We start from the raw sequence: 16,989 nt of genomic DNA, 5'->3' as shown, positions 1-16,989 counted from the left end.
GAAGTGATTGATTAGGTACATCCTAATTAATTATTTGACTATAAATTTCTAGGTAAGTTATTTATAGTTGTGTTTAACTTATATGTAGATTTTCTTTTACGAAAATATTACGATTATGGCTTTTAATAGCCACAAACAAAAATAACTTTGCAACGCGTGCTTTGTATAGTACGAGTATACTTTCACTATCATTATTTTAATTCTAAAATTAAACATGTGTTCGATGGCCAACAGTTACATCACGGTCATCGAATGTACAGGATGAATTCTTTGAATATGAACTGAAGGGCCAAATACGTAACTACGAGTATAAGGGATAGCGAAAAGTGGTTAAGAGAGTTATGGAGATGATTTTTAAATCTAGATCCGCATAATTGTATTTAAAAAAAATATCTGTCTTGCCTGGAATAGAACGAATATAATTAAAAAACCTGTATTATTGCACCATTCGATAGTGTTGCTTCGCGATTATAATGATCAGTTTCTAACTATAGTTTATATTTATAACTTATAGATTTGGCCATTGACGCGCATTTAATATTGACACGTAATTTTCACAACACTGAACATTATTTAATTAACGTTCAACTTTTATTTTATTAATTCAATTCAAGCCCTCGTGGAGCGCTAATACCCTAGTTTCGGACAGACTGCATCCCAGTTTGATGTTTAATTTCCATAAATGAATATTCCACTATTTGGTTAGGTTTATTTTTATAGCATAACTTTGGAATTATGAACTCTACACGTCTGGCGTTTTACGATGGCGGCACACAATTTACACATGACACATTTCTTGCAACGTATTATCAGTGACAAGCAGGTTTCCCCACATTGTTTCCTTTATTAACATAACGTTTTAAGTCAGGGTTGTTTTTAATTGTTGTAAAAATGAAAACATGCGATTCACTAATGACATAACGTTAACCATAAGTCTAACTAATTATATTTTATAATTTTGATGTAGTAAACGAGATTGCAGTATATCTAATGGTCATGGCTCAACTCCATAAAACAGGGGTTCTGAACGTAGATGTTCTTAGAGGTAGAACTCCTGAAGATTACAATGATGAAAAAAAAATGTGAGCCGTCACGGGACGCCTGGCAGATGTGAAACATCGACATTATTTTGTAAAAGTAATATGCAGAAAAGAACATATTGTGATAGGAACTAAATATGTCATAATGATAAAATAAAATATTACGATTTTCGCACAGTCGATTGCGCATGGCGACGCGTCGCCACACCGTACACACTACTGCATATGGACTGTATATATATATCATCGTATAGCGTGGCGACGGCATGCGTCGCCACGCCAGAAATCGGTTTTACGTGCGGCTATAGATGTTTCACATCAAAAAGGTGTGGTGGGCTCCCTCATCCTGGTTTTACCACCTATCAAATATATCATGCAAATATGTATTAGATTACTTACATTAAAATAGGGATTCAGAAATTCACACTCGGGATCAATCTTTGGTACATACAAATCTTTGCTCCTTTTATCCTCGTCCTTCATTATTCCAGATTATTCTTATCTCTACGAGACAATGCGGGCCAATTATTATGGTCAAAGAAAATGTGTGATTTGTTTTATGAACCGAATATCACTCTTGTCCCGCGACATGCAGATAGTGAATTAGGTTTTAAATATGAAATTATTATTCGTTTCGCATAAGATTAAAAAGTCCTAAAGTATCATAATTTTAGACTTTATTGCAATAATATATGGATTTAATCAGTAAACGTTTGTATGGTATCTATGGGGGTAACATTTATACAAGACATTCTAACTTATCCTCAGGTGTAATAATCTGTGACCTCAGGTAGGATTCGAGTCTTATTGAGTGTTGATTAGAGATACATAAGGTGGACAGTAAGCTCGTTTGCTACGTCTATATTATAGAACACGTGACAGGCGCCCATGCAGGTTTCTTTATTACTGGCCGTAACTCGTCACGTGCTTGCATAATGTTCTCGTTATACGCCACACAATCTTCTTTTATATGTTAACATGACAGTAATAGTAAAAGGTAGAAAGTCTATGTATAAATTTAAGTGGTAGGTATTTGTGGCAATTTTATTAATTTGTTTTTAAATCAATTTTAATTGTTAACATACTAAGTTAATTTAATTAAGAAGAAAGGTCAATTTTTAATTATCTTTACAGTTTCTCTAAAGTTTTTCTTTAGTTATGTACTTGTGTTTGAAGTGAAGAAAATTATCTTTAAAGGTGGTAGAACCCTTTGTGGTTCAACTTCGGCGGCACCACCGCCACACCTATTTCTACCTAATAACAGCAGTGTTAAGCGCTGCTGTGTTCCGGTTTGAAGGGTGTGGTAAGGGAGACAGACTTTTCCGAGGCGTTCCAGCTTAGTCCTCAGGGGTAGCGGCGCATCTGTGGCCGACCTCAGGTAGGAATATCTAATCCTATCTGGGGTTGATTACAGATGTCCATGGGCGGCAGTAGCCACTTACCATCAGGTGGACTGCATGCTCGTCTGCTACTCTTATATTATAAAAAAAAATATCTATTTACTTATTTATGTATTTAGTAACATAGGTTGCACATTCGGGTAAATATTTAACTTTAGTTTTCTTTTGCAGTGGACCAGGTGTTCTCGGAAGAGTCAGATGAGGGTGGGGGAGTAGATGAAACGGCGCCACCAAAGAAAACTTCTGGACCTTCTATAGAATTTCCATTACAGAGGAAGGATATAGATTTGCTAATAGAGGCATTTAGAAAGAAAAAGGTAAACTTAGTTCGTTAACATATATTTAAATTATTTTTATCCTTATATTTTTGTTTTAAACTTATAAGTCTCCAAACAATATTGATCATGGATCTTTCATCAGATTGGTGACTATATTCTTATCGCTTAGAGCAAAACAATCAATCTTCTTTTTACTTAAGTAAGATTTACATTTCACCGTTAAAGAAAACACACATCCATTTACTGAGTATTCCCTTGTTTGCAGAATACGGTGGTGTAGATATAAGCATTTTTTGCGCTAAAACGCTAATGTATTTTTGCCGTCGCTTTTATACAGAATGTTAAGTTATAAATAAATATATCAAGGATTATTTTACGTAAGCTGAAAATGATCATACTGCCTACTTGATTATGTGGCCTTTGATGACTACGATACTTATAAAAACATATTCTAAATCAGTAAAATATTTATACGTTTTATACTAATGAAATTTGTAAACAAAAACCTTAAAACAGTTTAAATGTGTTAAGGCTAGAATAAAACAGAATATATACGTTTCAGCATCGTTTACACCCGAAGCACGTGGCGCAAATAATTAAGGAAGCCACACAAACTTTGAAACGGCTGCCCAATCTTAACGTGGCTACTACGTCGATTTCAAGCCAGATTACCATTTGTGGTGACTTGCATGGGAAATTGGATGATTTGTTGGTTATATTCCATAAGGTATGTACTTTTAGTAATGTAATAATATAAATAGGTTTAGTAGGGTAGGGTAGGTAGGGGATTTTATAATTGGCACAAGATTCATCGAGTATTGAGTTAGTATCGAGATTTGACTGTACACATGGACCCCATGAAAGGATCTTTGGTTATTTTTTAACGATTTACCTAATGTACGGTTAATTGTTATAAAAAAAACAAACTTAAGAATTTTAAGTTTTTCAATAAGAAATAAAAAGTAATACCAGTCGCACCTACTACTAATGTAAGTAGTTACCGACCAACTTTTTAAATTATATTGAAAGATAAGAATTTATTGTGGTGTAGGTACCTTCATATATTACTAAGTAAACGAACCGTGCCGTGAACTCCTTATGAATGTCAATTTCTTTTTTTACATTACAAACAAAATTGTAGCTCACGTTAATATGAAGCTCCAAAGTTATACTTTTATTACTTGGTAAAAACAACTGTATTCGAACTTTCGTCGTTATTGTACGCAATGACATAGGTACCTTCGTATGTATTATAAGAAATCCCTCAATTGCTGTTCACCCTACGCTCAAGGCTCACAAAACGATTTATCGGATTTTTCTGCTTCCGCTTTTCAAAGGGCCAAACATCTTACTTACGTGATTTTGAACAAAACGTTTCGTTTGTTCAGAGGAAATCATGAGTGCTTAATACTAAAAAAACCTTTGTATTATTCACAGTAGAATTTCCTTTGTATGCCATACAAAGACCGTTTTTGGATAATATACTTTGTCAATACACGACAAATGCAAATATTAATGGATAGGTCAGTACCTACCCATTAATATTTGCACTTGTCGTGTATTGACAAAGAGTATATTATCCAAAAACGGTCTTCAAGTAGTGCATCAGTTGTACTCTGCACAAAGCAATAAGAAGTTCTCCATTTATAAAAAAATAGGAATTATTTCCTTTACTTTGTTTTCAATATTGTGTAAATCATTATGCTTAGTTCCGAAATCTGAAGAAGTCTTACATATGCGTTCTATATATGATCAATGATCATACAAAAATAAACTTTTTTTACGTAATGAATACGAATTGGTATTATAGGGTTAGAGCTCATACGAAAATTGTGTTAAGCTCAGTCTTTGATTAAGTTAGCTTCGGTTGGCTCCAGCTTAGTAAAATAATATTGCATTTTGGTTTTACTTCTCGGAGGTTTATTAGGGACTTGACGTCAAGGCGATAAGGCCCGTGGCCGGTAAACAATTAGGGAGCGGTACACGCGTCATCCAATTTGTGGCGACTTGCTCGACCACTGTTTGATTGATAGACCGCCTGTTACGCCGGACGGCCTTGTTAAACGGTTTGCTGGCCCTACCATGTCTTCCGTCAATTAGTGCCCGCAAGTTAATAAACTGATTAGGAATAAATGTCGTAGTAAACGTCATAAGCTTTAAAATCAACCCAGTTTTTAAAGTTCAATGCTTGACCTGTACCCTTACCATGAGTTTTTACGTTTTGACAAATATGACTGTTTTGGTATTTGTTTACGTATTTGCCCATACAAATTCTAATCAGCGCCCCTAGCGGATTATATCAGAACTTGGAAATTGTATGGGCCAATACGTAAACAAATACCAAGACAGTCAAATTTGTCAAAACGTAAAAACTCATGGTAAGGGTACTGAGTTTAATGTTGCCTGAAGTTTAGTACTCGGTAACATGAAATGACTTGAAGTACTCCTAGGTACTTTTTTAAATATTTGTTAAATGTAGGTCTTAACTTTTAAAGTCGACCACTGTTTGATTGATAGACCGCCTGTTACGCCGGACGGCCTTGTTAAACGGTTTGCTGGCCCTACCATGTCTTCCGTCAATTAGTGCCCGCAAGTTACAGTTATAAATTAGGCTGATTAGGAACAAATACGGTTTTAAATGTCAAAAGCTTTAAAATCAACCCAGTTTTAAAAGTTTAGCATGACTTGAGTTTTATAATGTCTGAAGTTTAGTACTCGTTAACATGAAATGAACCTAAGTATTAAATAAAATATTTGTTAAATGTAGATCTTAACTTTTAAAGTTATTATAGCATTCATCGACGATAGCAGTTATTTTAGCTAGTTATAAAGTGTAAGTTAGAATTTGTCATGTTAAAAAACATGATGTATTCAAATCCGTCTATAACAAGGTTTCTTTGTTATCTAAGTCGCGTCGGCTGGAAATTCGAGTACGAAAAGGCCATCAATCAGCGGGGCATCTGTCTGTGACTAGACGGAGACAAGCGGATCGGGTTGGCTAAAGAATAAGGCGGCCAATATCTTACACTATCGATAAAGGGTTTATTTTTTGTACTAATTTACAATTCATAAAAATTCATTTTATATTTTTATTACCCGACTGTGGAGAGAATTTACAAGAATGTGTATTACTGTGTATGTGTTCTTTTGCAAGCCCTACGGTTCAATCGCGTTAACGGATTATAGCGTATGAGGTGTCGTTAAATTCATTTAAATCTTGGGGGTGAAATAGGAAATATTTTTAAGCAGTAGGCTTATTTGGTTTTGTTATAATTCTCTTTTCCTTTTCTTAGTGCACATATTTCTTTGAGAATTCATACCACAGGTTCATGTAATATTGTACACACACTTTATATTTATGTTAGTACAAATATACCCCGACCCATTTAAGTAACGATGTATGAGATTTGATCGCGTGGTTACGACTTCTATGTATTTTTTAAACAAAGTACATTTTTTATTAATTAATTTCAAACTTCATATTATTACTTATTAAAGAAACACAGCATTTAAATTAAACTTTATTTTTTAAATTATTATCTGATTTAATTTGAAACACGAGAAGGGCACCATCGGTTGATAAGTTCGTTTCATAATAAAATAAGTGGAACATTGTACCTGTAAAAAGTAATATTACTTACTACTTGATAAATCGTGGATTTTTTTAAAGTTTGATGTACCTATTTGATCTATACCTACTTCTCCAAGTAATTCCAGACTTTAAGTACAAACATGAATAAATTATGTCACAAACTAACTAAAGTTACGAAAACTTAAAAATGCTGCAATAACATGACTCAGAATATAATGTAGCTATCACTGCGACGAACAACATTTCAGTGTGTTTTCGAGTCACGTATAGTTAGAACCATATATACTTATCGAGTGAATTTTTCAAGTAAGAATAGATGACCAATTCCTAAACTATGAGGTATAGCGAAAAATACTAAAAGAAGTTACCGAAGCCGACTTTCAAGACTATTCCCCTAGCTGGGTATCCGAATGTTTTCATTTTGTATTTTCTTAAAAGTGAGCCTTTTCCTTTAGTTTTTCATCTATCATTACTTCGTAGAGTTTACATATTTGAAATATTCATATGTGTATAAGAGCGTAGACGAAGGGCCGTCCTATGCTACAGTTTTAATTGTGAAGATAAGGGCGAATAGTATAAGGGTTTCGGGTCACGAGGGTACTCTCTTTGCCCGAACAGTTCTCAGGGGTATAAGTATCCTTCGGTGGTATTGATATCATCTTAGAATAATGATATACGAGTAGTGTTATATTATAATAATGTAATATTAGTAGATAACCGAGTCTGCTATTGAAGCATGAGTCTGCATCGGAGTATGAGTTTATCTTTTTAACTCGCATATTTTTTTTCAGTTTTCAGTTTATGTTTTTTTTGTTTCATCGACTTTGTATCTAATTTTTCTTACGTCTTACAAAAACATTCAATATTCAAAACTAATTAATATTTCTAACATCGGCAATAATCCAAAGTGTCTATCGTTTTATTGGAAAACTATTCAACATAAAACTAATTCATATTTCTAGCATCGGTGATAATCCAAATTGTCTATCGTTTTATTGGAAAACTATTCAAAATTTATAACAAGTGAGATGAACGAAAGATAAAGATTACATAACATACTCGTAGTAGGTACCTATCGATTCGCGACCGACACGTCGCGTAGCCTAACACACGGCCGGCGCCGCACTCGTAAGGTTTTGGGATGAGCTTTCATTAGTGTCAATTGCAAGTATGCTTGTTTATACCCTGTTGCGGAGGGTATGTTTTTCGAACGTAATAAGAACCTTTTTATGTATGTCTTATTCTTTGGAACGCGCTACAGCCCAAACGGCTTGACGGTTTTTTATATGTAAAAACCAACGACGTGGTTTCTAAATTGTGTTACTGACATAGGATGTTTCTTGGTTTATAAAATCTCTAGTTTATCGTCCTATCATAGTAACAAAGAGATATTTATTTTTGAAAATAAATAAACTGACTAAAATTGCTGGATTATAGACAGTCATTTTAAACGACTTTAATAATAGAAAAGTACGACAGTTTCCATCATTGGTTTTTCTTTATTATGAAATAGCATAAAAAATATACCAAAAACTTCCACGAGTGTTGTACAAATCGAGAAATGAAAAACCTGGATTCAATCATATTGAAAACGGTATGACTTCTGAATAAATCCAACAGTAAAAAAATATTCGTCGAATTCAAAGAACACATCGAATTGATGAACTCTTCTCTCGATTCAATTCCACAAAAGGTTCGAATATCTTATCTGTTACAAACACGATCAAAAATTGTCCACTTTGTTTAAATTCAATTTAAGTTTCCTTTATTTACAATTCAAATCTTAATCTTGCATACTGTTTTAAAAATGCTTATTCATCTACAGAACGGGCTACCGTCGCCGGAGAATCCATACATATTCAATGGAGATTTCGTGGATCGTGGGAAGAAAAGTTTAGAAGTGCTCCTTTTGTTACTGGCTTGCATGCTGGCGTTCCCTGGGGGAGTTTATCTGAACCGCGGCAACCACGAAGATCTCATTATGAATTCTAGGTAAATTGTTTCAACCTTTTGAAATCTTGGCTTGGTTTATAATCTGAAGTTAGTGAACTTAGAAGATTTTTATATTAAAGTCTTATCGAAAGCATACTTGTGTAGGTTTTGTTATTGTTTTGAAAAATTACGTTGAAATTTAAAAGTAAAGTTAATTTAAAACCTAAAAGCTTTTCACTGTCCATATTGTAATTGTAATTACGGTGATTATTATTTATTAAGTGACTGCCTTTCATATGGACAGGAAATTTCATTTTTATGATGATGGATGGTTATTTTAAAAAATGTCACAATTTTTATTCAATAACATTTCATTTCAGATACGGTTTTATAAGAGAAGTGCACCAGAAGTATCGGGTGAGTGGTAGTTCCGATCATCCGCTGTTATAATTGGTAACTGTAACAATGAATAATGCAGGGTTGTTGGTTATTCATTAACATTATATCGAACTTTCATTTGCATTTAGGTGTACAGTACTTCAGTGTAGTTATGTATTGTTAGTATCTGAATGTAACAATGTGTAGGATTAACAATGGAAATAATTCTAAATACTAGTTTGTTAAATGCGTTTCGCATGTTTTTAGCTTTCATAAGGGCTTAACTAAAATGCCCCTTAAATATATCCTTTTTCTAAAGTAGATAAAATCTAATAATAAAATTTAAGGTGGATGGAAAATTACTGTTTATATTTCACTTACACCCCTAAACAATGTCTAGTGAAAATATAAATTTCGCAGAGAGTACAAAAGAAAATGAGTAATTTTCGTATAGCGTAAGAGTAGATAAGCTTTAGAGGATTTACGAAAGAAAGAATAATATTTTTATATGCGGGATTTTAATAAGAAACTAAATCTCCCCTAAGCCTGAGAATGACATATCTGAATCCTATAAAATATTGTTTTCGAAGATTTCTCAGACTTGCAGACAGAACATATGGAACACATTATTTATCGTTAAAACATGTGATACCTAATCAATTCCTAATCTGCACATAACTTCGAAGAATCAGAGGAGAGATTGTACTCGGAAATTCCCAGCCCATATTAGTGGCAATATTGATTTGTATTTAGTACGTTGATTATGATTCTATTCGATAGCTTAGTGGTTAGAAAGTGTACCTCTTAATTTTCTGAGGTTCGAATCCCTGATCCATTAGTTTTTCAAAGTTACGAGCATATTACAAACACTTGCATAAACGGTAAAGGAAAACATCGTGCGGTAACTGGTACGGCTGAAAGTTTCTAAGAAGTTTTTAAAGTTATATGAAACTAGTTTGTGCCCGCGGCTTCGCCCGCGTTTAAAAGAAAATAATATAATATACTGACATACATAAAACTGTAAATTCGTACCTTCAACTTTGCTAAAGATCATCACTTGATCAAATGCATAGTTTACGATTGAATCCTTACTAATATCGATTAAAATAATCGATGTTTTGGGTCCAAAAGATCGATTCTCCGATTAATTGATCTTAGATCGCCATCCCTAGTTTCCGTGGGATTTCCGGGATAAAACCTATCCTATGTCCTTTCTCGTGTCTCAGACTATCTTTGTACAAAATTTCATTAAAATCGGTTCAGTGGTTTAGGCGTGAAGAAGAGACAACCAGACAGACAGACAGACAGACAGAGTTACTTACGGATTTATAATATTAGTAAGGATAAGGATAAGGATTTACAATTCACACTTGATTCACACTAAAACCTCTCTAATTTGATTTGACAAGCGACCCGTGCCCAGCAATGGGATTGTAAAAAAACTTTACTGATATGTGCCTTAATTTTAACCTATTTTTATATGTCATATTATATTGTATGTTTCACAATAAAAATAAAAAATAAATTTGGATAGTATCAGGCGTTACTTTTCAGAAATCCATGCTATTAAGTTAAGATTAAAACTGCACGGTTTAAAATATATACCATTATACATATTTGTAGCGGACTGTTGCGAAGTAGTTTCAATCTTATTAAAAAAATGTTTGCTGATGAATTGAGTTATATATTTTGTATTTTTTATCGTGTAGCACAACGCGGAACGTCTGCTAAAGCTGATAGAGAACATGTACCGCTGGCTGCCGCTCGGCACCATCATCAACAACCGCGTGTTCGTGGTGCACGGCGGCATCTCCGACAACACCGACCTCGACATGGTGCGCAGCCTCGACAGGGACAAGGTACCTTTTCTTTGAAACTAGTGGTGGTGGATCACTATTTGTCATTTTTATTTTACAGCATTGCAAAAACTTGCTTAAAGTATTTTGTGTGTGTCCAACGTACTCGTAGTAATGTGATGCGTTGCGCCATCATGTCGTGGAAATCTACTACGAACATCGTAGGAAAACACGACTCGATTTCGTATTAATCAATCAATACAACGTCGTGGAATATGTATCCCCTAAACATTCTAATATAAGCTAGGTTAGTTAGTTTAGTCTGTTTGAGTTGAGGGGATCATTTTTATATATAATCCTTATTTTGGACTTCATATTGTACTCGTATTATTACTTTTAGATGAAATTTTTTGGTTGTTCACTTTTACGTACAATAAGAATCCACAATAAGAATTTTAATATTTTTGTGTATGTGTAAGTACCTACCCATAATTTAAAGGCTTTTTAAATAAATCTCGCTAACAGGTACCTACTTAAACTCATTCCCACAAGCAAAACCATGTTATTTTTAAGGATTTACTTTATAAGTATACCTATAGATATAAGACTCAGCAATTCTATTGCTAAAATAATATTTAAGTGCAAACTTTGTTAAACGTGTCCTTCACATTTCTCAATCCACTTGTATAGTGTCTTCCGTGACTATGAATTGTGATTGTACAAAGGATTACGCGACATTTCTCCGGCGATAAATAATAGGGTGGTTTGCCACTGCTTCCCCCATTTATAATAGCGGTGAATAAGGGTTAAGGCTGTTTCATACAAATTGCGCAACTTTGTGACATTCAGGTTTTAGTCGGAACTGCCATAAAGTTCAATTCTATGAATATGAGCAATAGAATATACGCGTAAGTTACTTTGAGAAAGTATTACTACGATTTCCGCTCCTTGAATTGAATCCATCATTAAATTAACTTAATTTAAAGAAATCTATTATTATGTAAGAATAATTTATGAAATAATATTGAAACTGAATCAAATAATACAAAAGCGCTCTGGATATGCGATTTTGATAAGGGAGACTTTAAAGAACTTATTAAAGCTGTTCCTATTTATACTATGTATTCCTTTGATACCTATAATGTCGTTAGTTAGGACCGTGATTAATTCTAGGACCTTATTGTATAGATCGAGACAAGAGACACTTAAGGGTCCAAAGAGGGATCTGTCTCATTCTACTTTAAGATATAATAACCTACGCAAACGCTCGATATCGGGGGAGTGAAACCTTACCCCAGGGGCAAAGCGATATAATTTGGATTTTGCGGGAAAAATCGGATTTTTAAACTACGGATACACTCGAAATTTTTATCCATTTTTGCGATTCTTTATCATTCAAAGAATTTATTCGTAGATATGAATTTGATTTTTGTACCTTTCGTTTCAATATTCATTTGCTATGGAATAACAAGTCTAGATACAAGAGAGCAAGCTGAATAGGCACTAGAAAAATCTAAAAATACGAACCTATCGAATAGCTGTGAACCAATACAACTAGTTGGATACTCGTAGTTAAAATATTACTTTTGGATCGATATAATGTCGAGTTTGAAGTTATTATGAGTCAGATCCCCGTAGATCACGTCTTAAGAAAATGTCACTCGCTGAAATAAATGAAGTTATGATACGTTTTCGTGACATAAATATGAATACAGCTTTAACTTTATTCAGGTCGCGAAAGAGTTACAGGTTATAAACCTTAATATATTCTCTGTGATAACTTTTTAGTCTTTTAAGATTTTTACACCTAATATAGCAAAGGAGCATCTTATTCATCTGATAAGTGGTGACTATGGACTGTGAACATCTATAGTTATAAATTCCTTCGTAAGGTCGACCACACGTGCATTGCTACCCCTATGGACTAAGTTGTAATACGTTGTGTAAGTCTCCCCTTACCACACCTTTTAAACCTGAAGGTAGCACTACTTAATTAGTATTAAGTACTGCTTTTTTCAGGTTCTTGTTAAAGGGCAGATAAAATCATTTTAATTCAAATTTAAAAATGATACGGTTCAATTCTCCTTGTTATATTCCTACAGCCTACAGTGTAAAATAATGTACTTAGTTAATGTTTCCATTACCATGCATGAAACTCCATAGATCATTACCTTAACTGAAATCTAATCATACATTGTAATTACAGTACGCGTCAATCCTGCGACCTCCGATAAACGAGAACGCGGCTCAGGGCGCCGAGGGTATAGATAAAGTGGAATGGAAACAGGTTAGTCAACCGTTATCAATCTTTCACCATGTGCTTTACGATATTGATCCGTTTCACTTTTGCCTTAAATGTATTCGTGGGTTCCTTACAGGGTCTGAATTGCCGAACTTAACAACTTGCGGATCGGATACTAAATTTGTAAAGATAGAGTTCGCTTTTGTAGAGACTAAAAAAATCAAATTATAAGAATGTTGGTTTGTGTGAAATAAACAAATATGAAAATAAGGTACTTAAAAAATAAAAAAAAATCCATCAAGCTCGAAACCATACAGGTAACCCCCCGTAAATACAAAAAACGTCATCAATACCAGTTAAGTTGTTTAGGAATTACTTACACACCGCGCACTGAAATTTTCTATATATATATGTATAGATTATGATCTTATTCCTTGATTTTCTTTTATTTGGTATGATTAAAACCATTATTAATTCTTCTCTAACAGACATTCTTAAAAGAAGTAAGATATTCCTGGCCAATAACGAGACAAGCGTCTGATATTAATATCTATGATATCTGAAGATATCGTGCCTCAATCCCAGGCCAACTGACACGATCTGTTGATTCTTATCTCAGTAAATTCAACTTGACAGGTAATATCTTTCCCTAGTGTAATAATAATATGAGAAAATAATAATTTATTTCTTCAGAACTCGATCACACATTAATTATTTTTTGTATTATATGATGTAAAAGTTAAAAACAGATAATATTTAGTATGCAAATGTACTTAATATTCCTATTTCTTGCCTCAAACCGTTGATTGTATTAAGGACCCAACCCTTCAATATATTCAAGGGTTACGGAGACATAAGAGGATACACTTGAACAATAAACGTAATTTTATTTATATTTAAGATGAATAGACGGTAAGCTTCCTTCACTAAATTAGGAATTGCCCGCGATATTATATTCATAGACTATTTTTTCGCATTATTACGGTTGCTGCCTGTCTAGTATCTAGTATCCGAAAATCAGCCATTTAAAAATGTCCTAAATACTGGATATTACCGTACTTATTCTTTGTATTTTTTCATTAATAGTAAAATAGTATCATATAACAAATAATATGCTATATTTAAGTTGAATGCAGTGTTCTGAAAGATAATAGAGAAATCTTAACCTTCTTTAAATAACTTTATAGCATCATTTTACGATTCCTTAATCTCATTTATCTCGTCCGTTTACCTACTTCCTTCGTCTTTTGAACGTGGTTTTTCGTTTTCTTATTAATTCCTTGATTGAATGTTGAAAATTTAATTTCTTCATATAGTTTATACGTGATTAGTCAAATATGTTTGGCATTAGTAGTAGTGATATGGTAGTAATGTTTACCCTAATACAGTGCCTTTTTAGCATAATGCGTGTTAAAAAATCCTTATGATGTGCAATTGACTATGATGTGTATAGCGTTGTCTAACACATATAAAACATACAATTAGTTTTAACAAGTACATTTAAAACCGTGTGACTTGAACGAGACTTATGTAACAGGCAATACTTGTAGCAGGGCGGTATAATTAAATTTGTCCTCCGCCACTGAAAAGGTTTCATCGTCACGACCGACCACTTTATCAACTTGTACTGGATTTTTCCCCACTAGCTTTGGAAAAATACTCACCGTAATTCAAGGTTTAAAATGAAATAGTCGCTGAACTCTTTTGTTTTTTAACCTTTAATTTGAACGAAAAAAATCATTCTGCATTTTTGTAACATTTTCTCTTGCTTGTACCCCTAATATGATTTAACAGTTTTAATTTTAATTATTTTTTATTTGTACTGTTTTAACGGAATTGAAATAGCTTCATTGCTTGCGTTAATATAATTTCTCTACTTTGTGGAAGGCTGTCTAGCTGAGTGTCACTATGAATTTCGTGACAACTTTATAAACTATTTGTTCCCGAAGGAAGACATTTCAACAAGAAAAATTGTCATCTTCCACAAACAACTGGGACGGTTCAAGTTATAACTGAATTATGTAGTATACGTCTGAAATAAAATTAAATTTACCGGAACTATTTTAAAGACGTTCTACAGTTCATGTTTCTCGCTCCAAAACAAGCAAATTGATTGAGTTAGTTCGTAGCTTAACTAAATGCGGTAACTTTAGAGTACCGCTAATGGTTTGAATTCTTATACTTCAAACGTTAAGTTTATACAATGGGTTTTGGTTTCAAGTAGTTAAATGCATTTTGTGCAAATATACGCCGTGGTTAGATTTCGTAAGTTATACACAATTGGAAATTGTACAATACGTTTCTAGATCTACAAATAGATTATCGTTTTGCTTTTTTACCCGACAGTACCAGAAGAAGAGTGATATATTTCGAGCGTATGTATGTATTTGTCATTATTTTATACTTTGCCACACCACTCAGACTTGCAGACTAAATGGATTGACGGTGTAGGCGACGCACTATTTGCTTATTTATATTATTATTTTAGCGCAGAAGGTTTTAATGTATATTTCTTTTAAATACGTTCTTATGTATATTGTTTTTTGCTATGTCTTTCCTCCTTCAAACGTTGTCATTAAATTTTCATCGGTTCTTCTGGCTTTTTCTATTAATGTTCCTCAAATTCCACTAAACCCTTCTTTTCTACATGCCTATCACCTATAAAACTGGTCCTTCGTGCCTAATCTTACCACGACTATGTTTCACACTCCGCCTGGTGATAAAAAGGAACTTAGTGAGCGCTTGGAAAGTGAGCATGTGGTTGCCGCGGGGAACAGTAATAGCAGACAAAGGGTTTGTACAAATGAAATGGTAACCTCACAAATCCCTTTACAACAAAATTTACCGATGCCATCAGATGTAAAATTAGAAGTTAAACGAGAGAATCTCGCCTCGGCGTCCGCGTTATCTATGGCAACGTCGTTTTCAAACGTAAGGCGCAAGCAGCTTGTGCTGGCCGCAGCTGAAGCCAAGGCGAAGATCCAACTAGACTTAATTGAGAAGAAACTAGAATATGATTTAGCTGCGAATGATTACGAATCAGAGATTCATGCGCCACATAGCAAACGTGCATCAAGATGTAGTTCGAATGCTAGCCGAGGTCATGATTGTAGCAGTAAATCACTGGTGAACGAGTGGATGGAGCAAAACGAGGTGCAGCAGTCGCCTATTCTACAAGCGGCAGCGACAGCGACGGAGGCAGCGCGGATACCTACAGTATACCCAATTCGTGCACAGGCTCAGGGCCCTCCTGTCGACAGCATACTGCAGCTCGCGCACACATTGAAGGACATTATGGTAACTTCATCTACTCAACAGGAGGAACGTTTACTCACACGATTATCTACACCGCGTGAACTACCCAGCTTTGCTGGTGACTATATTGAGTGGTTGCACTTTAAAAGTGCATACGAGAAATCTACTCGTGTATGCCATTTTAGCGACTCTGAGAACTTGTGGCGTCTGAGAAGAGCCCTTAAAGGTGAAGCTAGGGAGACAGTAACGGAGCTGCTCATAGGTAACACTTCACCAGATGTCATTATGGAGGCATTACAATTGAGGTATGGCAATGCTGATATTATTATTCAACATCTCATTTCTCAAGTTAAGAAGCTCTCACCGCTACAAAATAATTATCAACACGACATAATAACATTTTCAATTAAAATAAGTAATTGTGTTGCAACCATACAGAGTTTACACAAACTTGACTATCTTCGTAGCCCAGAATTGTTAGCAGCGATATTAAACAAGCTACCTAATATATTGTTAAGCAAATATACTGATTACGCTTACACAAGAATGTCGTCCGATATGCCCAAACTCCAGCTCTTAGCGGCATTTCTGAAGAGGGAGGCTGAGATGGTTTCAGTTGTTGGTGTATCACAAGTGCGAGAGTTTAGAAAACAGCCTCTATCTTTAGAAACACAACCTATTAAAAGGTTTGAAGATAAACCTCGTCTTAGTGGCTACAATCGACCTGTATTTGCTACGGCCACGCGGGCTGAGAATCCTTGTAAACTTTGTAATTTTTGTAAAAAATCTATTCATTTGTTACCAGACTGTCGAGCGTTTAAAAGGGCTATGAGGAGAGATAGATGGAGATATGTCAAGACTAATAATCTATGCTATTGTTGTTTACTAGATAGACACGAAAGTAGTAGTTGCACCGCTGCCGTGTGCAATATAAATAAGTGTGGACTCCCTCATCATCACTTGTTGCACTACAATAAGCCTAGCGCCACGCAAACAACATCAGCTGCGGAGCGGGATGAAGAGCCGTCACCGTCACAACATGGTCAATGTGGACCATCGTCAACATTGGGCGAAAC

General features: G+C 34.4%; 1 protein-coding gene across 1 annotated transcript in view; it reads left to right on the top strand.

Annotated features, from left to right (window-relative positions):
• rdgC (retinal degeneration C) overlaps nt 1–16,989 on the top strand; it is a 61,353-nt gene that overhangs the window by 25,573 nt on the left and 18,791 nt on the right. Inside the window, exons 5-10 of the mRNA XM_073085497.1 lie at nt 2,612–2,757; nt 3,281–3,445; nt 8,136–8,302; nt 8,623–8,659; nt 10,330–10,479; nt 12,623–12,703. Of these exons, the coding sequence (XP_072941598.1) occupies nt 2,612–2,757; nt 3,281–3,445; nt 8,136–8,302; nt 8,623–8,659; nt 10,330–10,479; nt 12,623–12,703 (746 nt within the window). The remainder of the gene's footprint in view (nt 1–2,611; nt 2,758–3,280; nt 3,446–8,135; nt 8,303–8,622; nt 8,660–10,329; nt 10,480–12,622; nt 12,704–16,989) is intronic.

Source organism: Epargyreus clarus, unplaced genomic scaffold, assembly GCF_041222505.1.
Source record: "Epargyreus clarus isolate Ecla_fem2 unplaced genomic scaffold, WU_Ecla_fem_2.2 ptg000023l, whole genome shotgun sequence".
Lineage (NCBI taxonomy): Eukaryota > Metazoa > Arthropoda > Insecta > Lepidoptera > Hesperiidae > Epargyreus > Epargyreus clarus.
This window is presented reverse-complemented; position numbering and strand designations above follow the sequence as displayed.